The sequence below is a fragment of the Diabrotica virgifera genome, chromosome 10 (genome assembly GCF_917563875.1).
Source record: "Diabrotica virgifera virgifera chromosome 10, PGI_DIABVI_V3a".
Classification (NCBI taxonomy): domain Eukaryota; kingdom Metazoa; phylum Arthropoda; class Insecta; order Coleoptera; family Chrysomelidae; genus Diabrotica; species Diabrotica virgifera.
Genome location: NC_065452.1, coordinates 134,899,414 through 134,925,127, shown reverse-complemented (window position 1 = coordinate 134,925,127; position 25,714 = coordinate 134,899,414). Strand labels below are relative to the sequence as shown.

The window sequence follows — 25,714 nt, the reverse complement described above, 5'->3', positions numbered from 1 at the left end:
TCAATCTGGTAATAAATGTAACAATGTAGAAATAAAGAAATTTTACAAAAAAAATACAACCACAACATACACAATTTTTGAAACAATTAAAAACTACTTTTGTGTGTAAGTGTAATAAACAAGAAGAAAAATAATGTATTAATTATAAATTTTGCAAAAAAAAACAAACACAAAACAAACATTCTGTGAAAGCAAATAAAAACTACTTTTGTATGTAAATGTACCAATGTAACAAATAAAGAACGAAAAATAATTTATCAGTAAAAAATTTTACAAAAAAGACATGAACACAAAACACAACATTTTTGAAAAAATTAAAATATTTTAAATATTTATGTAACTTGTTCAAAATGACCGCCTAACACATTTTATACATGTCTAAAAACGGTCATTGAACGAGTTACTTACACTACGGAGCATTTGTAAATTAACACTTCGAAATAGACTATTTATTCTATTTTTCATATCATCTCTTGTTGATGGAGGCATTTTATAACCTTCATTCTATTCTAAAAGTAACCCCAAAAAATCAGTCCAGTTTATTAAATTCTGGTGATCTGGGTAGCCACGCTACTGGTCCATTGAAAAATGAAAATATCTTGAAAACTAATAAATTTAGACATAGGGAATGTTGTATACAAATTAAAGTACGGTAATGGTACTTTTCAATAGTGATATAAAATACAAGGTATCCCATTTAAATTTTACTGAGAAAATAATGTACTTGAGTTTTAACTCACCCTGTATTAGATATAAAGTAAATTAGCAATATCAATCATTTTTAAAAATTTTGACAATAAATAAAAAAATATGGCACCAATAAACCATTGCCGTTGTGCTTATTTTTATTTATACAGTGAGTTGAACTTTACGATTTTCATATAAAATTGGTTATAACTTTGTAAATACCCTGTATAACATACCCAACCTTTATATTTTTGTTATGAAGAAGGTAAGAGGATCTATTTGTTAGCATGAAAACTCGTTATCATTTATTGAAGGGTGTAAAGTGTACACAATACTCCCCTCTTCAACTTGTTGTGGTCAACCACATCGCGATAAATCACATCAACTTATCGCAGTGTCTAAACAGCGTTTCAATCATCAACAAATCACAGCAACTTGTCATCACAACTAGTTGCTGTGACTTATCGCTGTGTCTAAATGACGCTTCAGCAGTTAATATAACGAAATTTTCTGTAAAACAAGGGTGAAAATCAACATATTTATTACTTATTGTTAAATAAAGAAATAATGATACCGCCCTGAACTTGGCACCCTTAATGATAGCACCCTTCCAAATTTTTAGAGTTCTGAGCTCTTTTTGAAGAGTTCTATAGTTCTCGCCGGGGTGCAGAAAGAGTTCTGCAGTTTAAATGCCGTTTTTTTTAAAACAAATTTTGGGGTGCCAATTTCAGGCCGCACCCCTTTTGTGCGGAAGGGTAGTTCCAGGTGCACAATTTGGAAGAAAATAAAGAGTTCTAGAGTTCTCAATAGTTTTTTTTTAAGAGTTCCGTCATAGTACGCGAGTTAGGGGCATTTGAAAAAAAAAGCGAGGATTTGCCGCCGCATGCGTATTGAACGATACTTGAGAATTATTATAGTTTAATATTATTATAGTATAATATTATTATAGACTAAAAATAGCTTTTCATGGAGCAAATCGAATCAAAAGGAGCAAAAAAATTTGTAAGACAATATTAACATTTAAACAATCGATGCATATTCCCTTTTTTTATCAAAGTGTACTAAAAATTTAATGTATATTGAATCTCGAATTAGTAATTATTTACATAAGAATTTTTGTCTTTAATTATACAAGTTTATGAATAATTTATTCATAATTCATAAACAATAAATTAGAGTTGTTATATTTTTGTTAACCGCCCTGAGCTTGGCACCCTTAATGATAGCACCCTTCATGAATCAAAGGATTATTATTAACCATTAAACTATATCTGCATATGTGGTTCATCTTTCTTAAAGAAAAAATATTTTTTGCCTCCTTTTTATTTAATAAATAAAAAGGAGGCAAAAAATATTTTTTCTTTAAGAAAGATAAAAAGGAGGCAAAAAATATTTTTTCTTTAAGAAAGATGAACCACATATGCAGATATAGTTTAATTTCTTTAAGAAAGATGAACCACATATGCAGATATAGTTTAATGGTTAATAATAATCCTTTGATTCATGAAGGGTGCTATCATTAAGGGTGCCAAGCTCAGGGCGGTTAACAAAAATATAAAAACTCTAATTTATTGTTTATGAATTATGAATAAATTATTCATAAACTTGTATAATTAAAGACAAAAATTCTTATGTAAATAATTACTAATTCGAGATTCAATATACATTAAATGTTTAGTACACTTTGATAAAAAAAGGGAATATGCATCGATTGTTTAAATGTTAATATTGTCTTACAAATTTTTTTGCTCCTTTTGATTCGATTTGCTCCATGAAAAGCTATTTTTAGTCTATAATAATATTATACTATAATAATATTAAACTATAATAATTCTCAAGTATCGTTCAATACGCATGCGGCGGCAAATCCTCGCTTTTTTTTCAAATGCCCCTAACTCGCGTACTATGACGGAACTCTTAAAAAAACTATTGAGAATTCTAGAACTCTTTATTTTCTTCCAAATTGTGCACCTGGAACTACCTTTCCGCACAAAAGGGGTGCGGCCTGAAATTGGCACCCCAAAATTTGTTTTAAAAAAAAACGGCATTTAAACTGCAGAACTCTTTCTGCACCCCGGCGAGAACTATAGAACTCTTCAAAAAGAGCTCAGAATTTGGAAGGGTGCTATCATTAAGGGTGCCAAGTTCAGGGCGGTAATAATGATAAAACAAAAAATATCTCGACAGCGTTACCTCACCAAATGTCTAAAGAAACTCTATGCAGAATTTCAGGAATCGGTCAAGTAGTTTTTGAGTTACAATGTCCACCGCCTTTGGCAAAAGCAGTTTTGAGAAAAACGCGTCTAAAGTTTTGACAACTTTTATTTTCAATTTCTTTTTGTATGTCAAATCGTAAAGTGATGCACACCGAAATATATTTTTGAATCGCGGAGTAATTTACAAAAAAGACGGAGAACAGTTCTTGATTGTTCTCACTACGCTCAACCGGGTTGGCGCGAAGCTTCTGCAACCTGAGTCGAAAATAGTGATATTCAACATGCTGTATTTACGGTAATTTTGCTTCGATCAATTTGAAATTTTCAGAAAGTATTCTTAAAGTTAGATACTTTCATTTAAAATAATATAGAATAATATATAATAAACAAAAAACCGGAAATTTAAAAAATTTTAAACCATACCCCCTCCCCATTTAAGAAAATTGTCTATTAACCAGATATAAAAAATAAAGGTTCTCCTGAATCAACCAATATCTGCCTTGTTATTATCTAAATACTTTCCAAATTTTGGAGACACTTCAAATTTTTAAAAAGTGAATAAATGTTTTTGCAAATTAAAACAATAATTATAATGTTAAAAAATAAACTTAAGTGTAAGTAGAAGAAAAACTTACCGGCGAAGCACCTTTATTTCATTTTCCAGTGAGTCTTCCTTGCCCTTCAGCGCCTTTTTGTCAATAATTTTCACAGCGTGCATAATACCAGGATTATCCTTACTTTCAGCAAGTCTGACGACAGAGAAAGCTCCCCTGGAAATATTTAAATTATGATAAAGAGATGGAACATAACCAAAACACTGATAAGCAGAACAATAATTAAAGACAAAAGTACTAAACGCAACAACAAAGGACAATAGACAAGAAAAAACAAAAATAGAGGGACCATAAAAGAGAGAAAAGAAACATACATGAAATATATGGAAAATAGAATAAGATATTGATCACAGATTTTAAACAAACACGACATAATCCAGGTAAAATGGGTTGAATGCAAAAAAAAATGATAAGAAACAGAAGAGGAAACATACAGTGCAGTCATTGAAGCGTAATAGCTATTTGTATAACAAGGGAGGAAAGTGCTACTTTTCCTCCTGAGAATGAAGTTTACTGCCCGACGCGTAGCGGAGGGCAGTAATCATTCAAGGGAGGAAAAGGCACTTTACTCCCATGTTATACATATGGTTTTTCCACCTTCCTCAAATAACAAGTCATTTTTTCATTTTTACTTAATTTATTTATGTAACTAACCAACAAAATGTATTAGAACTAAAACTAACAAGTACGTACAATATAACTGTCAACTGTCAAATATAAGTCAAATTAAGAATGTAAACATTGTTAAATCAAAATAACAATTTACTGTTTTTTACCATTCTGCAAAATACAGAGTGTTTTATAAATAAACGTTAAAATGTATAGAAACTTACGTAATAGAAAATAGATATTGTACAAGGCGTCAATAAGTTACATTTCATGAATGAAATACCATGACGTCACTTTTACTTTTCCTCCCTAGGGAGGAAAAGTACAACTTTGCTCCCTACAATCAGGTCCGGAAAAGTATACTTTCGGTAGAGGTAGGTGGAAAAATAGGTTTTTACCTCCGAAATTTTTTACTATGAACCGATTTACATGAGATTTTGGAATTAGGCTTATCTTACCCTTAACTTCAGTGATATTGACCCGAACTCCGTTTTTATTTTTAAGGGATGAAAACAACCCCTTAATGGAAAAACTGACATTGAGCCATTTTATCGCTAGAAAACGTGTTTAGTAATAACGAGTGACATTGTGAAGTATTTTCTAACACAATAACCTCATGTTAAACTCATTTTCATCCCCTTGAAAACCGTACAACCCTTGCAAACAACCCCTAAATTGAAAAAATTTACAAAAAATTAATTCAGTACGACATAAAAAGATTTAAATATATAGTAAAAATGATATTTTACGTTCTCTATCTTATTTATCATATTGTCAACCTCCTTTCAACCCTTAAAAAACCCCTAAATAGAAAAAATTTACAAAAAATTAATTTGGTTTGACAAGAAGACTTAAATATAGAGTAAATAATATTTTACGTTCTCTATCTTAATTATTTAATTGTTAACCCCTTTCAACCCTTAAAATCAACCCCTCGATTAAAAATTGTATAAAAAATTTCTTTTGATAAACTAAAAAGGATTTAAATATCGTCCACGTTATCGAAAAAACTATGCTGAAAAATCATATGTTCAAGTTCTTTAACCCTTAAAACTACCCCTAAATTAAAACATTGAATATGTATGATAAACCAAAAAACCAATTTGGGCTCTAACTACTTCAATATTATATATTCAATATCATATATAAGTGTTTCCCAAAGTGTGGGTCGCGACCCCCTGGGGGGTCGCAATGAGGTACTAGGGGGTCGCCGGAAATTTCCAAAATAAGACAAAAACACTACTTTGTTAAATCATGTATTTTTATTTTAATAAAGCCGTAAATAAAAATTAACAATTAATTATCAAACGAAACATAAAACTAAATATTAAAAGTCCTTAAAAGTAAAAGAAAAAAATAAAGTCAAATATTACAATGTTAATGAGACCCATGCGCCTGTTTTTTTGAAACTAGTCTTTCAAATCTAGGCTGTGTATTTGAGACACACACAATTATATCGTTTTCAAGTACGAGACGATTTCTCACTTTTGTTTTAATGGCAATCATAGACGAGAAACTTAACTCACATAAATATGATGTTACAAATGGAACCAAACATTTTACAGCTTCATTCGCCAACTGAGGGTATTCCTGCATCTTTTTGGTCCAAAATTCGTCCGGGTTCTGGGAAAAAAATTGGAGCTTCAACATTCCATCACTTGATATTTCAATAAGTTGTTCTTTCATGTTTATTGGTATTTCAGCATGTTGAAAGGAATCGGTTAAAAACGGATTCAGTATCCATCTGCAACTGTCGTAACTGTTTTGAATTTCTTCGGGGAAATAATCACAGAGCTGTTGTTTTAAATTAAGCAAAGTAACTTGCAGGCCTGCATAAACTTGTTCAAAATTTGTAGCACTGTAACATACATTTTCTATAATTTCCTGAACGCACTGGAATGAATCGAGCTGCTTTTTGCCAAGTGAAGTTGACCATAAATCGATTATTCTTATAAACCCCTTAATTTTATCTGTGGCTGTAATTATATTAATGTCGCGACCTTGCAAATTACTGTTCAAAATATTTAATTGTTCGAATATATCAGCAAGGAAACCTAGTTTCAAAAGCCAAATAGGATCGGAAAATTGATTTTCATATGGGGACTTCTCATCTTTCAAATACATTAAAAGCTCTGCTCTTAAGTCAAATACTCTTTTTAAGACGTTGCCCCTTGAAAGCCACCTTACTTCGGTGTGATAAAGAAGATTTTGAAATATAGCACCCATGTCTTCGCAGATTTTTCGAAAAATACGGGTCTGTAAAGCTTTTCCTTTAATGGAATTTACAACTTTAATGATGGATTTCATAACACAGTCCATTTCAGGAGGTAAAGCTTTTGACGCCAGAGCTTCTCGATGTAAAAAACAATGTCTCCATGTGGCATTAGGCATTATTTCTTGTAATCTGACGACAAGACCAGATTGATGTCCTGTCATAGCTTTAGCGCCATCTGTGCATATAGCAATACATTTTCCCCAGTCAATAACATATTTACTTGTGCGTTTCACAAAACTGTCGAATAAACATTTTCCAGTGGTATTGGTCTCCAATGGGGAACAAAATAAAATATCTTCTTGAATGCCATTATTTGTATCATATCTTACAAACGTAATAAATTGGGCACAGTTAGATATATCCGTGGATTCGTCCATTTGAAGAGAGAAGTACGTGCATTTATTAAGATTTTCCACAACTTGCGCTTGAATATCTTCTGCCATATCACTAATTCTTCTTTGGATAGTATTATTTGACAGAGGTATTGTTTTTAACTTTGCAGACTCTTTTTCACCAATCATTATATGTACCATTTCAACAGCTGTTGGCAAAATCAGATTTTCAGCAATTGTGTGCGGATTACTAGTTTTGGCAACGCGATAAGCAACTTTATAACTTGCTAATAATGCTTTTTCGTTAGTAGTGGTTGCCAATTGAAAAGTATCTTGCTGTTTGTGAAGGACGTTTCAGCTTTCTTTCAAAGAATTCTACGGGTTTGTCTTTTTTATCTGGATGTTTGCTATTTAAATGTCGAAGTAACTTTGATGGCTTCATGCTTTCGTTTGACAATAATTCTCCACAAATAACACATTGTGTTTTATTGGAAATAATGGTAAAACCATATTTAAGATATTCATCACTGTAAAGTCTGTTTTTCTTTTTATTACTGCCACTTTCAGACGTAGATGGTTCTGCACTTCTTTTTAAAAACTGATCCATAATTTGTAATTTATCGTAGACGTAAATACGTAAACGGGAATACGTAAGTCGCAAAATATTTACTCATTACTTAATACCGCTGCATTCGCCACAACGTGCTGTTTCGAACTGAGGTCTCATTGCACATCGCCGCTTATATAAAGCCAAAAAGAGGCTACGAGAACGTTCCATAGTGCCATCTAGTAGCGAAGTAAGGAGTAGAGCCTTCGCGAATATCATGGAAAAGTATTGCGATGTAGACACAAAGATGTCGCGGTGTACAATGTGCAGTCGACTTTTTATTATTTATTTTTATTGTAAATGCTAGTCTGGCAGAAGTACTACTAGTGTACTAGTGGGACAGATCGCAATTATTAAAATAATTGTTGAATTTTTTAAATGTATTTAGTTTGAATTTAAACAGTAAAGTAAAATAAAATTTGAGAAACCATCAGTTGTAAATTAGGCACGCTATTTTTGTCGCTATTTTGGTTTGGGTGATGAGTAGGGGGTCGTGAACAATTTTTTTAACAAAAAGGGGTCGCGCTTTAGATAAGTTTGGGAAACACTGTCATATATTATATATAAAAAACCATTTTGAAGGTAATTAAAAGAGCTACAACTTTTTTCTGTATAATATGTAGTGAAAAACCTTTTATTTTGAAACGGTGAAGGGTTAAAGGGCTCGAGAGAGACTGTGGTTGCGCTACCGCGAGCTCCTTAATCAATCATATCTTCGTCAATTTTTGTGTGAGAGGAAAAACAAACAAACCAAAATTTTGTCAAAAAAAAACTATTTTTTTATTATTACACTTTTTTACGTATCTTTCATTATTTTTGAGATATTATGAAAAGAAGGTAGTTTTTTTAAATTCGAAATTTTTTTTTCTTAAAATCGTGATTTTTTCAAAAAACATGTGTTCCACAGCAGCGAAACTGCTAGAATCCATCAAACTCTTTATATTAAAGTTGATTCTAGACGGAATACCATTAATTTTAATTTTGGTGGAAATGACACTTATGAAATCCATTGATTTAAAAAAGAACCATTAGATGTTCTTCTTTTTTTCATTACAGCTTACTCATTTTACGTACAAGACTTTTAACAGTGCTCTTTTTAAAGTTTATTTTAAGCACTATAAAATCCTTTCTCATTAGCATGCATAAAATCTATTCGCTCTCCGCTAGATGGCATGGAATACATCGATTAAATTTCACACAAAATAAAAAACGGCTTTGATCTTTAATATCTCGCTTAATATTGCACTTGGAACACTCTTTAAAAAACCAATTTATTCATTTTTTTACCTGCTACAATTTTGTTCATTATAATAATATCGTTAAAATGCATATTTTTGGAGATATTTGCAAAAAACTGTTGAAAATCGTGAGAAAATTCCGAATTTTCAATTGCCAATAACTTGAAAAGTATTGGGTTTTTGAAAAAACTTTATACAATGAACTATTTTAAATGGGAAATAAGCCACAAATTTATCAAAAAAATGAATTTATTAACGTTTCGACGCCCAAATCGGGTGTCGTTGTCAAAATACAAAATAGTACTCTCTTTTAGTATGGGTAACCACATCCTACTGCATTCTACCGAGGAATTTGCGACACAATTGTTTTCATTTAGCATAATTAGAGCCGATTCTTTGATTTTTCTCTTTTTACTATCTGTTTCTTTCAGGATTATACTTGAATCTCTCCACTGGACTCTATGTTCATTATCCCATGCGTGTTGACATATTTGAGATCTATCAAATTCTCTATTTTTAATATAAGACTGATGTTCACTTATTCTAACGTCTAATGGTCTTGATGTTTCACCTAAATAAAATTGTTCGCATTCACAAGGTATTTTATAAATACAATTATTTGTTCTTTCTTGTTCATTGTTAGGTTTAGTTTTAGATAGAATAGATCTCAATGTGTTTGTTGTTTTGAATGTTGTTGAAATGTTGAATTTATTTCCTATTGTTTTAAGTTTCTCGGATAGTCCTTTTATATATGGTATTGATATTTTCCTCGTATTATTTCTTGTGGATGTTATAGGATCCCGTTCTACGTTGTTCTGTTCCATTCGATCCAATCTTGACAATTCCTTATTTATAAACGATAAAGGATAATCATTTTTTAATAAAACAGATGTTAACAAATGTTTTTCTTCTAAAAATGAATTTTCGTTAGAACAAGTAATTTTGTATAAGGATTTAATGATTCCCTTTTTAACGTTGATGTTGTGATTTGATTTGTAATTTAGATATCTGTTGGTGTGTGTTGGTTTCCTATACACTTGAGTCTCATATCCAGTATCCTTCTTTGAGACTAAAACATCGAGGAAAGGCAGATTGTTATTATATTCCTTTTCCATTGTAAATTTTATTGTCTCTTCTTGATCGTTTATAATATTTAGGAATGTATCCAGCAATTCTGATCTATGAGGCCATATTGAAAACACATCATCTACATGTCTCCACCATATTATGGGTTTTAAATTTTGTTTAGAAATGATGTTAGTTTCGAAATCCTCCATAAATATATTAGCCAATAATGGAGATAAAGAAGAGCCCATTGCTAGACCAAAATTTTGTTTATAGAATTCATTATTTAGTTGAAAATAGGTATTATTAGTACATAATGTCAATAACTCCATTATAGCTGATATATTTAGTATTGTCCTAGTTGTCAATGTATTTTGACAACGACACCCGACTTGGGCGTCGAAACGTTAATAAATTCATTTTTTTGATAAAATTGTGGCTTATTTCCCATTTAAAATAGTTCATTATAAAAATGCCACAAGGAAATAGCTTCAGAACAACATTAACTTTATACAACATTTGTTGCTTAAAATTAGGTCTTCTATCTATATCCGAGGTTATTTTGAAAAAAAAAATTCCACCACCGAAAAGAGGTGGCAACCGCCCCAGGGTGAAAACGGAGTTCCTGTCAATATCACTTTTGAAGTTAAGGGTAGGATAAGCCTAATTCCAAAATTTCATGTAGATCGGTTCATAGTAAAAAATTTCTGAGCTAAAAAGCTTCAATGACTGCACTAATAATCTTTAAGTAATTTTATTATCTCAGAGAAACACAGAAGCATCTCAAATAGAAAAAGGATGCAAACCGGGAACACTGTACAATAAATATATTATACACGGCTCACTAAAATAATTAGTTACGCCCCTGTACTACTGATTACTTAAAATTCAAGTAGTATTTATGTAACCTTTCTGGAAACTCCAGGTTATTGTTGAGACTCGCATTTGAACCCCTCGCCGGGGCAGATCGTCAAAAGCTTCCTAACGAGAATCATCTCTAATCTATCGACGCTCCCGCTATTCGTAAAAAGGCCGCATTTTACCGGCTTTTTTTGCTATCGTTTTATACCGCTCAGATAATTCAATCTGCTCAGTATTATCGACGATGATTTATTTAGCGTATTAGTGAGTGCCTTACAAATGAACCAAATGGATTATGGAATTCAATCAGAGCTCTGATGTGACACGTCATCAAGGAATAAAACTGTAAGTACTCTACATGTATGTGAACATAACTTATTAGTCGTGATACTGTATGCATTTTGAACCATATACCTCTCGTAGCAAATATTCTTTGTGCCATTTATGCAGATAATACTTTAAATTACATATGAAAAATCGTTATCTACTCTTAACCAGCTTACCTATGGGAATATACTCTATAACCGTACAATAAGTATAGGTTACTATTGTTAAGGATACTTTACGTATTGCCTAAACATTTCTGTTCCATCGAGCCGTATCATATTAATTATTTATTAATTAAATCCTCAAGGTCCTTCGTATTTGCATATTTTGATAATCTCTATTCTGAGAATAACGGTTTTTCATTTATAGTGTCTTTCTGTTGCATTTGGAAATTTCCAAGCCACGCCGCCCCGGCACAAAAATAAAATATTCCTCTCTTTCTGCACTCAAATTCTCAGTATTTAACCCAGCACGTCTCTACAATAGCTGGTAGGTTGTTAAGCCCGGTCTACACGTGCAATTTCAGAAACTACTTGCTTTGTTCAAATAAAGGAGTCGTTTTGTTTGTATGAAAAAATATTTGCATATATTACATTATTTTATTTTCGTAAATATATTTTTCTGTTTATAGTATACAAAAAGTGTACTCATTTCTTGGCTGATAGTACGGGTGTTATAATTTTAACATTGTTTGTTCAACCTTTTGATTTAAATTAAATTTATAATTTTGAATCCGATTAAGCCTGGTTCACAGGTTACAAAAATTATTAAAAATAATTTTGTTTTCTTGCATAAATTGTAAGTTTTTGCTACATTTAGCTTCGCTTAAGCTCATTTTACACTTCTAGAAAACTATAGAAAATAAATAATTGTTTTTTCCTTCAATTTAATTAATTTAAATACTTGTTAAGGGTGTCTCACACTTGCTGAAAAATACCCATTTTGAAAAATTGCATATATTTTGAAATTTTATAGTTTTGCATTACATATACTAATCTGCACTCATACAGGGTGATACTATTAAGCCAATCTCACACTATTAAACGTGTAATATATAATATATTGTACATATTCTCTCATTTTCGCATCGATTTATAGGTTTAGAAATTTGCAAATAATCTATCTAATCTCACATTCTCGCAACATGGCTGACCGATCAAAATATAACCGACAGAGGCTCACCGCAAAACTTGATATAACCAAGTTGGCTGATTCGGTTCCCACAACTCTTAATTCTCTAAACAAATATAAAATTCGTGAAATAATTTCACAACTCAAACATTCTTACGGACTTTTCCGCGATGCTCAAAATGTGCTGGAGACGATCCCCGAGGAACCTACCCCCTCTACTGATTCCTCTGTGATTTTTGATAAATATTTGGATACAATTTCTCTATTGGAAGAAAGATTAGAGGTCATTGAAAGTTCTAATGTGACTGCTACCCCCTCCCTCCAAGTTGACCCTAATTCTTCTCTAACCTCACAGTCTATGGCTAGGCAACGAACAGTAAACCTCCCTCGTATTCAGTTAAAACCATTTAGTGGCTTAGTTACTGAATACAATTCATTCATTGAGACTTTTGATACAATAATAGGATCTGATACTACATTAAGTGATCTGGAAAAACTCATTTACCTCAAAAGTTTTCTAACTTCCGAGCCTTTGACGCTTCTCGAGCATATCCCACTCATAGGTGACAATTACAAAATAGCCCGGGATAACCTGACACAAAGGTACGCCAACTCTAAATCGCTTATCAAAACTCTCATCTCTCAAATTCTTGATGCGCCTCCTATTTCTGGAAACGCAAATCACTCACAATTAAGAAATTTTCATACGGTCATGTCAAATAATTTCAAGGCCCTATTGAACTTGAATAGGCCCCCTTCAGATCTCTTGCATTTACTTCTCATACATATCGCTACTCAGAAGCTCGACGCACCTACCATTAGGGCTCTTGAGTTCCAATCCGGTGGTAGCCAAGCTACCCCTGATTTTGTCCATTTTCTAGGGGAAATCGAGACACGCGTTGTTCATCTTGAGAATATTCACTCTCAATCGAAACCAAAATCGACTACTACTTCCAGACACTCTTTACACCTAGCCTCAGACACTTCTACCAGTAACCTTTCGCCTCGCTTAGGTCCTAAGAAATGTTCCTATTGCAACGACTCTCACTCGATCTACTCTTGTCCTCAGTTCAAGCAGTTGAATTCTAAAGAACGTTTTAGTTTTGTCAAACAAAATAAATTTTGTATTAATTGTCTTGGGTCTCACATGCTCGATCAGTGTAAATCCAAATTCTCTTGCATAGTTTGTAAATCTCGTCATCACACGTTGCTCCATTTCGACAAAACGGGTCATAGTAACCCTTCCGCGGCTGTTGGCCAACACAACTCAAATAATCATAATAAAACCGCTATCTCAAATAACTCCCATATACAGGGTAATTCACAACAGGGGCCCTCACATGTTAGAGCTCCTGAAACGGAAGTTAATCTTCAAAATTCGACTCCACATTCAATGGCTCTATCTGCAGCCTCGCTTGATAATCATTTGGTGTTACTAAGCACACTCCAGGTCTATCTTGTCGCTCCTAGCGGCAAGAGGGTCTTCGCAAAGGCACTTTTAGACTCGGCCTCACAGGTTTCATTTATCAGTGCTGACCTCGTAAAGGAACTGTCACTCACCGCTAGAGATGGAAAATTACGGATCAACGCAATTAACTCCACCTCATCCTCGTCTCAATCTATTGTAGATACAACAATTTTCGCTGTCGCTAACGACGTTCCTTTTGACATCTCGTGCTCTATACTCCCAAAGATAACAAATCCGCTTCCTCAAATTTCTATTTCGGCGAGCAAACTAAACATACCCTCAGAGATACCATTAGGTGATCCGATGTTCCATGTAACATCCCCAATTGGTATCCTGCTCGGTGCAGACCTGTATAACGATATCATTCAACCTGAAATAATTCGTTTGGGAAAAGGTCTTCCCGTTCTTCAACGCACTCTACTCGGGTACACGATATCAGGGTCAGTTCCAGACTTTGCTCTCAAGTCGAAAAATACTAAAAAGGCTTTGGAATTTTATTCAAACTCTCTCGTTACTTGTTGTTCTCATAACACTCCTTCCGCCTTAAATGAGCCGGTAGTGTCCAACGAGGAACTATCCGATCATTTACAAAAATTCTGGGAACTGGAAGAAGCCGCTCCTCAGAACACCGATCTCATTAATGATCACCCCGCTGAAATTAATTTTGTAAAACATGTTAATGTTCTCCCCAATGGACGATATGAGTCCACACTCAATCTCAAACTCCCTATCGAAGATATAGACATGGGAAATTCGTTTCTCTCGGCAAAAAGACGTTTTCTAAGTCTCGAGAAACGTTTTCAACTCAACCCTGATTTATTGGAAAAGTATCAGGACATTATATCGGAATATCTCAATAACGGACAAATAATTCAAGTGCCGTTAAAAATGCTAAATGACTCAGGTAAACCTAATTACTTTCTCCCTCACTTTCCCGTTTTCAAATCCAACTCTACTACTTCCACTCGTATAGTTTTCGATCCAAACAATAAATCGTCTACGGGAATCTCCCTCAGTGACGTGATAGACAAAGGTTATATCGTCCAACATGAACTTTTTGACATTCTCGCTAAGTTTCGTCAGTTTAAATTCGCACTAGTAGGCGACATCAAGGCTATGTTCCTACAAACCGCCATTTGTCCCACTGAAACATTTCTGTTAAATTTTCTCTTTAGGGACAAAGTTCAGCAGTCTTTACGGTGCTATCAATTTCAAAGATTACCCTTCGGGCTCCCAAGTAGCCCATTTATCGCTCAAAGAGTTATCAAGCACATCGCTGACAACAACAAACATACCCACGAACTTGCTACTAGTGTTCTGCAAGAATCTATCTATATGGATGACCTGATCAGCGGTGCTGACAGTCTTCATGAATTAAATTGTCTTTTCGAACAATTAACTTCTTTGCTAGAAACCCATGGTTTCCTCCTCCACAAGTGGAACTGCAGTTCTTCAGAATTTCTGTCTCAACACAATTTAAATCCCGTCTCTGAAGTCAGTCTTAACTTCACGGGATCTGATAAAGTCTTAGGCATATTCTGGGATTCAGAACACGACCACTTTTCGTTTAAAACTCCTATCTTCAAATTGGCTAATGTTGTTACTAAACGTACTATTCTCTCCTACATTGCTACTTTGTATGACCCGCTAGGATGGTTATCCCCTGTCCTTGTGAACGCTAAGCTCTTGATACAGGAAATATGGTCCCAGAAATTGGACTGGGATCAACCCATTGACTCACCCATCATTATGAAAAATTGGCAAAACCTCTTATCGACATTCAAAACTATAGAAGAGGTCAAGGTACCTCGATGCTTACTTTTACAAAAGAAAGTTGTTGATGTTCAATTAATTATTTTCACCGACGCATCGGAAAAAATATACAGCACTTGTGTGTATCTCAAAGCGACATACTCAGACTTTTCTGTATCGTCGCGGCTTATCGCTTCTAAAAACAAAATTTCTCCGCTAAAAAATAAACTCACCATCCCCAAATTGGAACTTTGTGGAATAGTGTTGGGAGTCACTCTGGCTCATAGACTTTTTCACATCTTCAAGAAAAATTTGAGTATATCTTCATCTCATCTCTTTGCTGACTCTACAATTGCCTTGTCTTGGATACTTTCTAAAAAACACATTTGGAACATTTTTGTACAAAACAGAATTCAAAAGGTCAATTCCTTGTTGGAAACTTTTCCTTGTGATTTCCATTTCGTCAGAAGTCACGAAAACATCGCTGACCCCGCTTCCAGAGGGATAAATGTCTTTGATAATCCCCAGACCACCGAAGACTGGTTATGCGGACCTAGCTTTATTAGAGACAATCCCATCGATTTTTCTCTTCATCAAATTCCTCATTTTCAGGATAATCTTCCTGAATTAAGGAAGTTAGTTGTCTCAAACATAGCAACAAATCACGAACTCAACGACACCTTTGAAAATCTATTCGCTAAATCTTCTTCTTTTCGTAAAATTCAAAGAATTGTCGCTTATCTTTTTAGATTCATCAGTAATATTAAAAAGAAAATAAATAACTCTCCACGAGATACGGATATATTGACGCCACCCGAAATGGAGATCGCTGATCACGCGATCATCAGGTATATCCAAAGTATCTACTTTAAAAAAGAGATTCTTGAATTGAAAAATGCTAAACTCGTGACCAATAAAGCCATTCGTAAACTCAACCCCTTCCTACAACATAATGATGGGCTGATTCGTGTGGGAGGACGTCTCCGACACGCCCCCATATCGTATAATCAAAAACACCCCATTCTACTTCCTTCTAAATGTCGAGTTGTAGAACTAATCTTGACTCAAGCTCATCATAAGTTATTACATTCAGGCGCGCAAACAGTACTTTCGTATGTCAAAATGAAGTACTGGCCAATTGACGGATTAAGACAGATTAAACGCTTAATTCGTAAGTGTGTAAACTGTTTCCGATTCATGACACCCAATTCTGTTCAACAGATGGCAGATATGCATCCCGATCGTGTACTCCCCACTAGACCCTTCCAAGTCGTCTCAGTGGACTATGGGGGGTTCTTCTTAATTAAGTCCTCACATTTGAGGAAGGCACCGCTTTACAAAGCATACGTAGCCTATTTCATTTGCATGAGCACTAAATGTGTTCATATCGAACTCGTCACAGGATTAAGCGCAGAAGCCTATATTCTTACTCTGAAAAGGTTTATTGCCAGAAGATCCACGCCCAGTATTATTTGGAGCGACAATGCCACAAATTTCCATGGGGCAAAAAATGAAATGCGCGAATTCTATGATTTTTTCTTAAATCAAAATAATTCGGAACAGATTAAGGAATTCTGTACTCAAAACTCCATAACTTTCAAGATGGGTGTTCCCCGCAACCCCCATCAATTCGGCCTCCATGAGGTAGGAATAAAGAGTGTGAAGTATCACCTCTATCGAATTATAGGAAATTCCCACTTCACCTTTGAAGTGTTTAACACAGTATTATGCCAAATCGAGGCTATTCTAAATTCGAGACCCATCACTAGGATGTCGTCTGACGCCAATGACTTCGCTTTCCTATCTCCAGCTCACTTCTTAGTTCAAAGAAGTTTAACCGCGCCCCCTGAACCAAGTGTTTCAGAGATACCTGAAAATAGGTTGAATCTTTTTCAGCGTATTAGTAAAATTCAACAGCAATTTTGGAAATTGTGGAAAAAAGACTATCTTTGCCTCCTGCAGCAAAGAAATAAATGGACCGACCCTACTGACCCTGTCAAGATCGGGGATTTGGTTCTGTTGAAGGAGGATGGTACTCCTCCACTCTTATGGCCAACTGCCAGGGTAATAGATGTATTGCCTGGTAAGGATGGTCTAGTTCGTACTGTCAAGATTCACACTACTCACGGTGATTTTCTTCGTGGTATTACGAAAATCGCTGTGATTCCCCTGGAAGATTAAAATCTATCCCTAGGGGGAAAACTTATCGTTTTCCTCCATTTTATCGTTGTTACCCCTTGTGTATATAAACTCTAATTTCTTCAAACATTTCTTATCGTTGTGCACATCTTTGCCAATCCCCTCTCTTCGAGGTGATATAGGCCATCTCTCTCGCCTGTCGCCCCCGGCAATATGTACAATAAATATATTATACACGGCTCACTAAAATAATTAGTTACGCCCCTGTACTACTGATTACTTAAAATTCAAGTAGTATTTATGTAACCTTTCTGGAAACTCCAGGTTATTGTTGAGACTCGCATTTGAACCCCTCGCCGGGGCAGATCGTCAAAAGCTTCCTAACGAGAATCATCTCTAATCTATCGACGCTCCCGCTATTCGTAAAAAGGCCGCATTTTACCGGCTTTTTTTGCTATCGTTTTATACCGCTCAGATAATTCAATCTGCTCAGTATTATCGACGATGATTTATTTAGCGTATTAGTGAGTGCCTTACAAATGAACCAAATGGATTATGGAATTCAATCAGAGCTCTGATGTGACACGTCATCAAGGAATAAAACTGTAAGTACTCTACATGTATGTGAACATAACTTATTAGTCGTGATACTGTATGCATTTTGAACCATATACCTCTCGTAGCAAATATTCTTTGTGCCATTTATGCAGATAATACTTTAAATTACATATGAAAAATCGTTATCTACTCTTAACCAGCTTACCTATGGGAATATACTCTATAACCGTACAATAAGTATAGGTTACTATTGTTAAGGATACTTTACGTATTGCCTAAACAAACACATTCATATAAAAACCACAGCATAATGCTAAAGAATCAGTAGTCATTCTGCGAAAATCCTTTGTTTTCTATGTTCCATTTTGGTGACAGCGCATCAAATATTTTAATCCTTCGCGCAGATGAATGACAGCGACGTTTGCTGTGATTGGTAGTTATCATCACGCATTCAAAATTTTGTCTCAGGACAAAATTGGAACCATCCAAATTCGAGAGTGAATTAACTGATTCTTTAGCATTACACTGTGAAGAAACTAAGGGCCGGTTTTTCAGTGCTGGGTTAACCTATTTATTTTTAGGTCACCGAAATATTCATGGTTAATCAGTTTTTTAGTACTAGGTTAGAGCAGTGGCGGCCGGTCAGGGTCGGCAGTGCCGACCCACACATTTATACATATAGATTTTTTTAATATTTGTATCCGTGAAGTAAAAAAAATCTGTCAGATAATACAGACTAAATTTTATTCATGGTTTTTAAAAGGAGTTGATCAATCCGAGCGTTAAGTGATCCCTGCGCATAACAGACTTCTCAAAAAATGAATGATCCGAGCCATTCATCTGACTTTTCGGCTAGCAACTCATCCGTAGCTTGACGATTTAGGCCGATGCCACATTAAGCGTTTTGACCGGATGCGGTGAAAACGCATCCGTTTCCAACGCAACCGGACCGACCTGTCACACTATGCGTTTAGTCTGGTGCAGTTAGTAAGCGCGTACCGATGACTCAAAACGCATCCGTTTCCAACGCAACCGGACCGATCTGTCACACTATGCGTTTTCACCGGATGCGGCGGAAACGCATAATCTGACATCGGCCTTACACGTAAAACTCAACGAAATAACAAGTCGATGAGCAAGCGAACATACATTCTCTCCGTAGGCATAAGCGGCAGGTACGGCATATTTAAATCTGCCGGTCGGTGTTTCATTTGGAAGCATCGCGCATCGGCAGAAATTGTCAAAAATAATCACGCCGTTTTACGTCGTTTAATTGATATTGTAATTTTTTTAGGTTGTCAGGAATTATCATTTAGTGGACACGATGGATCGAAGCATTTGATAAAAATCAAAGTAGGTAATTATAGTGAATTAATAAAATTGTTTTAGAAATATTTACTTTCTGATTCGAAGTGTATTCGTAATACAGAATGAACTAATACATATAATCAAATAGGTACCTAGTTTCATTTTGAATAACGTTATTGAATCTGAGATTTAGAAAACTATTTGCCTTTTGCTGGAAGTAGATGAAACTTCTAATTATCATGTCATTCACAATAATTATCAATTATTGTTGTTCGATACACGTTACGTGGTAATATTTATGAGACGTTTTTAGGTTTTAGAGACGTGAGTAAAAGCAATAAGGCAGAATATATTTTTGGTGTTTTAAAGAACAGATTAAAATTGTTTGATATCAAAAATAAATTGGTACGGCAAACTGGGGAAATCTTATGACGGCGTTGCTGTGATATGTGGCGAATTGAATGGTCTCCAGGCATAAGTTAAAACTATTGCATCACAAGCTTTATTTACTCACTATTATGCGCATATAATGAATTTAGTTTTGCATGATACGTGTAAAAAAATAAAGAATATGGTCTTTTCTTGCCAGTTTAGCTCACCTAAACGACTACTGCTTTAGAACAAATTTGTTTCGAAAAAAAGCAAACAGTTTGTCAGACGCGATGAAATTTTAAATCTCGGTTAGTTTTATCTAAGCAGATTATCTCTTTTAGTTTTAGTATTTGTAGCAGATTTTCGTGAACAGCTTTTGGAAGTTTTTGATTTTATTATCGAAGGCGACGATTTTGAAAGTGGCGATACCTCGATCCGTGAAGCAATCGGTTTGAGAACTTTATTAAATAATTACTCTTTTATTATTCTTTTAAATATTTTTAAGACAGAGTTTGCCCAAAATATTCATTGTTGTTCAAAATCAGTCAACTGACATTATTTATTCCAAAAATAGAATAAGAAAGCTGGTGCAAAATCTCAGAGATTTTCGTAATGATAGTAGTTTCCAATATATAGGTACGCAGTGACGTTTTGGATTCTCTTGATATTTCCGAATCATCCCAAAAAGACAATGACATGATACATATGTCGAAAAACGAGTAGGTATATCTTGACATTTTGGATACCTACTATTATATGCAAATATATACTCGTTTTTCGAATTTTGAAGATTTGCAAATTTTTGACTTCTTTGACGATTCAAAATTTAAAAGTTACCTTCGCCAAAGAATTTCCAAGATATTTACTTATTATTACAAGTTAAGTACCTGCTTAAAAATTATGCCGATCCAAATATTTTCAGAAAGTGGGATAAGTTACAAAATATGTATGTATAATTCTATGTAGTAAGTACTGCAATTCATTACAACAAATTGTTCATCAATTTTCTTATTATCACCAATTTCTGCCTCAAATAAACAGAATTTATCTTGTCTCAAAAGAATCAACACGTATTGTCGTAACACCATGAAACAAGAGAGAATGTCAAGTACATCAAATAAAAAAAAAACAAAGAGCAACAAAATCTCTTATGATGATTTAAGCCTTTTAGTTTGATGGTATAGCTATATGAGGAGACAAAAAAACCTTGCCGACCCTGTCTCTAAGGCCACGAGCCGCCACTGGGTTAGAGCTTAAACCCGTTTAAGTTAACCAAGATTTTAACCGATTCTCGTTAGATGGTTTAACTCCGAATTTTGTGGTTAACGCTTGCGCATGGGTGCAGTGAATGCATCAAAGTCAAATTATGTTTATTTTGAATATTGCCTGACAGAAGAGATTAGTTGGGTTATGTTATTTTTATTTTGTTTATATCCCGGGAAGTATTCTAAAATATGTACCTCCTTATTATTATAAAGAAATTATTATATATTATTATCGTTAGGAAGGAATTATAAGGAAATATATTTAAATATATTATAACAACTGTAACGGGTACCTATGTTTACACATACAGTAACAGGATTCAATGCATGATTCCTAGTAATATTTTAAACAGATAATAATTATATATTTGTCTACACGGCAAAACCATTATAACAGTTTGACTTCTTATTCTGGTCAATCTGTTCTAATGGGTCTCGGTGAATTCGTAACTATTTTAACCCCCCATCCTAATTACAGGCCAACTCGTAACTCTGGCGCGCAGGTAATTCTTCGATAACCCACTAACTACCGGTGAATTAGTAACTTTCATTTTTAAGTAATGTTGATAATTGAATACCGGTATTCCAGGTATGTACCTGTAAAAATTACTCTCTTTGAAGGTGGTGTAAAAGGTATCCATCATTTATGTATTGTCTCTTGGAACAGTTACTAGAGAAAATCCAAATACATTTTGTGAAAATGACTGAAATTCTTGTAACAGATAACAGATTTCGTAATGAGTGCACGTGGGTGTAAGTTATCGGTGGTAAATAATTTTAAATTTCAATTAAAGAAAGTGCTAAAAAGTGGAAAACATTTATGGTACTGTTCTGCATCTGGTTGCAAGGCAACCTGTTATACTGACGGAATCATACGGCCTGCTATCACACGGCCTCTATTTTCATTTTAAAAAATCATCGATTGAGTCATCACGCCCAGATGGATGACGTCACTGGTATGATATGTATACCAAAAAATTAGAATTTAAAAATAAAAATCGACTTATTTCGGGATTTATCTCCAGAGACGCCCATTCTCGAGAAAATGAATTTATTCCAACTCAAACGTCCTCACTGTATTTGTTTATAAGCCAAAAAATTGTTTATAACTTTAAAACAGTCCTGAGGCCTCTTAGATAATCCAATTTTAATTCTGTAAAGTGTATTAGATAGGCAGAGAGCCTCTTTATATTGGAAAAAATTAGCAAACCTCTAAATGGTCTACTTTCTGTTCAGAAAGTTTTTAAAAAATTTGAACTTTTTTAAAAAAATTTAGATTGCAAAATTATTATGCAAAATTTATCAGGTCGATTTTAATGAAATTTGGTGGACGATTTAAGTATGTTATAAGGATTTTCTATGCAAATTACGAAGGTTCTAAGTGCAACCAAAGTTGATGAAAAACACTGAATAAAAAGAGGCTTATTTTGCCCCCTTATTTTGTATTTATTGCTATTTTGCAGAAAGGGTAATAATTTAAGACATTTTTAACTATACGTATATCAGAAAAAATTCAATTATCTTTATTTTAATTTGCTACGACTTTGCTCCAAAATGAATCGTTTTAAAGTTATAAGAAAATAATGTAGAAAAAAAAATATTGTTTTTCGAAATTTTTAAATATTTTAATTTTTTTATTAATGTTCCGGGCATATTTGAGAAGGAGCATAAGTCAATTATTATTATTTTTTTATAGGTAGGTACATATAATACACAACATGTGTTTAAGCAAACCAAGAACCATTGGCTTACATAATAATATTCTATATGCCCCGTGTTGGCTTAATCCGTTACTGTTCAAATTTATTTCTTACCTTTTAACCTAACAACTATTAAACAATGGTTTCGAATTCACCTGTATAAAGTTGCGAGTTGGTCAGGTAGAAAAGTTACGAATTGGCCGGTGTACATTTTGATTTAAAAAAGTTTGTCATTAAGAGTTACGAGTTGGCGCGTGTCCGTTCTAATAGTGATAACACCGTGGTCTTTGACAAACGAAATCGGCAAAAAAAGTCTAAATCGTTCCAGTAATTGTAATGATATATTCTGTTATGAAACCGAGGTAGACATTACGAACTAAATACAGATTCCGAACCGATTAAAATTTAAACTAGGTTAGCTAACCAAAATTTTAACCTGTCACTGAAAAACTGGGCCGTAGGACCAGGCCCCAAGAAGGTGAGATAACCAGGTAACCAAAGAAGTAAATTTGAAGGAATATGGTACCTTAGCTTCTTGAGAGGTCAAACAAACAAAATGAGTACAAAACCAGGGTTTCCTTATTGGACATGCTGAACACAATGACACCTGCATACAATGGGACTGTTTCATTGAAACTGAAGCTGCACACTACGTAGCAGAAAGCCTAAAACAGCCAATCATCTTGTACATGACTGCGAAGCACTTTTTGCTGGAGACTACCAGGTGAATTCAAAGCATGGTATCCATCATTCAGACCTCTACAAGCTGTTACAGGGTTCGAGAATGCTGGAATGAGTATCACAAATTAATGGAAGATGTGCAGTAAGGAAACTCTGAACTACAACCAAGTTATAATACACAGCTTCCAAAAAAAACACACACACAAATTAGATATAAAAATCGGACATCTTGGATTTTAAAGCACCCTATGTAACGCACAGCTGGCACAGCTGAATGTGGCTGCATTTTTATGTTTGTGCATCACAGTGTTGCCATGCTGTTTTCTATATATTTCTTTCATAATTTCAATGTTAAATATACCTACAAGAATAATAGAATAACAACATTTACTTCTCCGTCATTATACTAGGTATAATGATAAATGAGGTGTAAAATTAAAGCTTATAATCCAAGGATAATACTAAAGGTAAGAAATTAGACCTAGGTTGTCTGTCCGTCTGTCTGTCTAACCACGAATATAACTCATCCGTCACTATAGCAGGTAGAATGACAAATGAGGTGTCAAATGAAAGCTTATAATACAAGGATGGTACTAAAGGTGAGAAATTTGACATAGGCTGTCTGTCCGCCTGTCCGTCCAACCACGAATATAACTCATCCGTCACTATAGCAGGTAGAATGACAAATGAGGTGTCAAATGAAAGCTGAAAATACAAGGATCGTACTAAAGGTTAGAAATTTGACATAGGCTGTCTGTCCGCCTGTCCGTCCAACCACGAATATAACTCATCCGTCACTATAGCAGGTAGAATGACAAATGAGGTGTCAAATGAAAGCTTATAATACAAGGATGGTACTAAAGGTGAGAAATTTGACATAAACTGTCTGTCCGCCTGTCCGTCCAACCACGAATATAACTCATCCGTCACTATAGCAGCTAGAATGACAAATGAGGTGTCAAATGCTTATAATACAAGGATCGTACTAAAGGTGAGAAATTTGACATAGGCTGTCTGTCCGTCCGACCGCGAATATAACTCCTTCGTCACTATACCAGGTAGAATGACAAATGAGGTGTCAAATGAAAGCTTATCCAAGGATGGCACTAAAGGTGAGAAATTAGACCTAGGTTGTCTGTCCGTCTGTCTGTCTGTCCGCGAATATAACTCCTCCGTCACTATACCAGGTCGGACGGACAGGCGGACAGACAGCATATGTCAAACTTCTCATCTTTAGTACCATCCTTGGATTATAGGCTTTCATTTGACATCTCATTTGTCATTCTACCTGGTACAGTGACGGAGGAATCATATACGCGGTCGGACAGACAGACGGACAGACAGCCTAGGTTAAATTTCTCACCTTTAGTACCTTCCTTGGATAAGCTTTCATTTGACACCTCATTTGTCATTCTACCTGGTATAATGACGAAGGAGTTGAGTTTGCAAACATACAGACAAGACGGACGGACGGACAGACGGACGTGGACAATTCAATGTTTTCACATTTTTTCAAAATTGGTGAAAACAACAACATAATAAACTTTACTTAATTGGTGTTTCAAAACTACTTACTTTTAACACATTAGGTACACAATATTACAAGGTTTCCAGCAAGTTAAACGTCACAATGATTTAAAATAATCAAGTAAAAACCTATATATATATATACATAACATATTAGAACATACCTAAAATACACAAAAATGATACATTTCACACACAAATATAATATCACAAAAAATTGTAACGTGATAGTATGAAAAAATAGAGGATACGGCAACGGTGTTACATGTGACGGTCGGCCCGGGTCGGATTCAATGCCAATATCTACACAGACATATTTTAGGGTGCTTTAAAATCCAAGATGTCCTAAAAATCCAGATACACCATGATCTGTATTAATAACTGTTCAAATAAACACCTATCTCAAAACATGCTAGAGTATAGAGATTTTGATGGACTGGTCATGTTGTGAGCATGGATAACCACAAAACACAGGAGAGAAAACCAAAAGGAAAAATATGGAAAAGAAGAGAATAAAATAGCAACAGATCTACAAAATCTGATATCAGATTGTGAGCTACAAGACAAATGCAAGAATGAGGCATTAGAAGAAGAAAATAAGATTAGCAAAAGAAGCAGTAAATACAGAGTATTAAAAGTATATTTGGAAAAAACGTATATTCTCTATATCAAAAAATATCTTATGTTTTACTACATGCTCTAAAAAGTACTATATATAAAGAACTAGATGGAAAAAGGCAGGGTTGTTTCGTTTTAAACATTTTGTTTTAAACAACTGTTTTAAACATATCTCTATGTTTAAAACAGTTTTTGTTTAAAACACGTTTAAAACGTTTAAGTTAAACAAGCGTTTTTTTTTCATTTTCTTCATTAACCCGGGAGCAGTCGCGCTCAGTTCTGTCACGTAAGTATTCGCACGTAGAGAAAAAATCTCAAATACGAATTTAAAACAAATTTCTATTTTATACTATTTTTATTTACT

At 34.3% G+C, this 25,714-nt stretch overlaps 1 protein-coding gene across 1 annotated transcript in view; it reads right to left on the bottom strand.

Annotated features, from left to right (window-relative positions):
• The window catches only part of LOC114339289 (calcium/calmodulin-dependent protein kinase type 1), a 216,401-nt gene that overhangs the window by 173,882 nt on the left and 16,805 nt on the right, over nt 1-25,714 (bottom strand). The window contains exon 2 of the mRNA XM_050663381.1: nt 3,539-3,673. Coding sequence (XP_050519338.1) covers nt 3,539-3,673 — 135 coding nt within the window. The remainder of the gene's footprint in view (nt 1-3,538; nt 3,674-25,714) is intronic.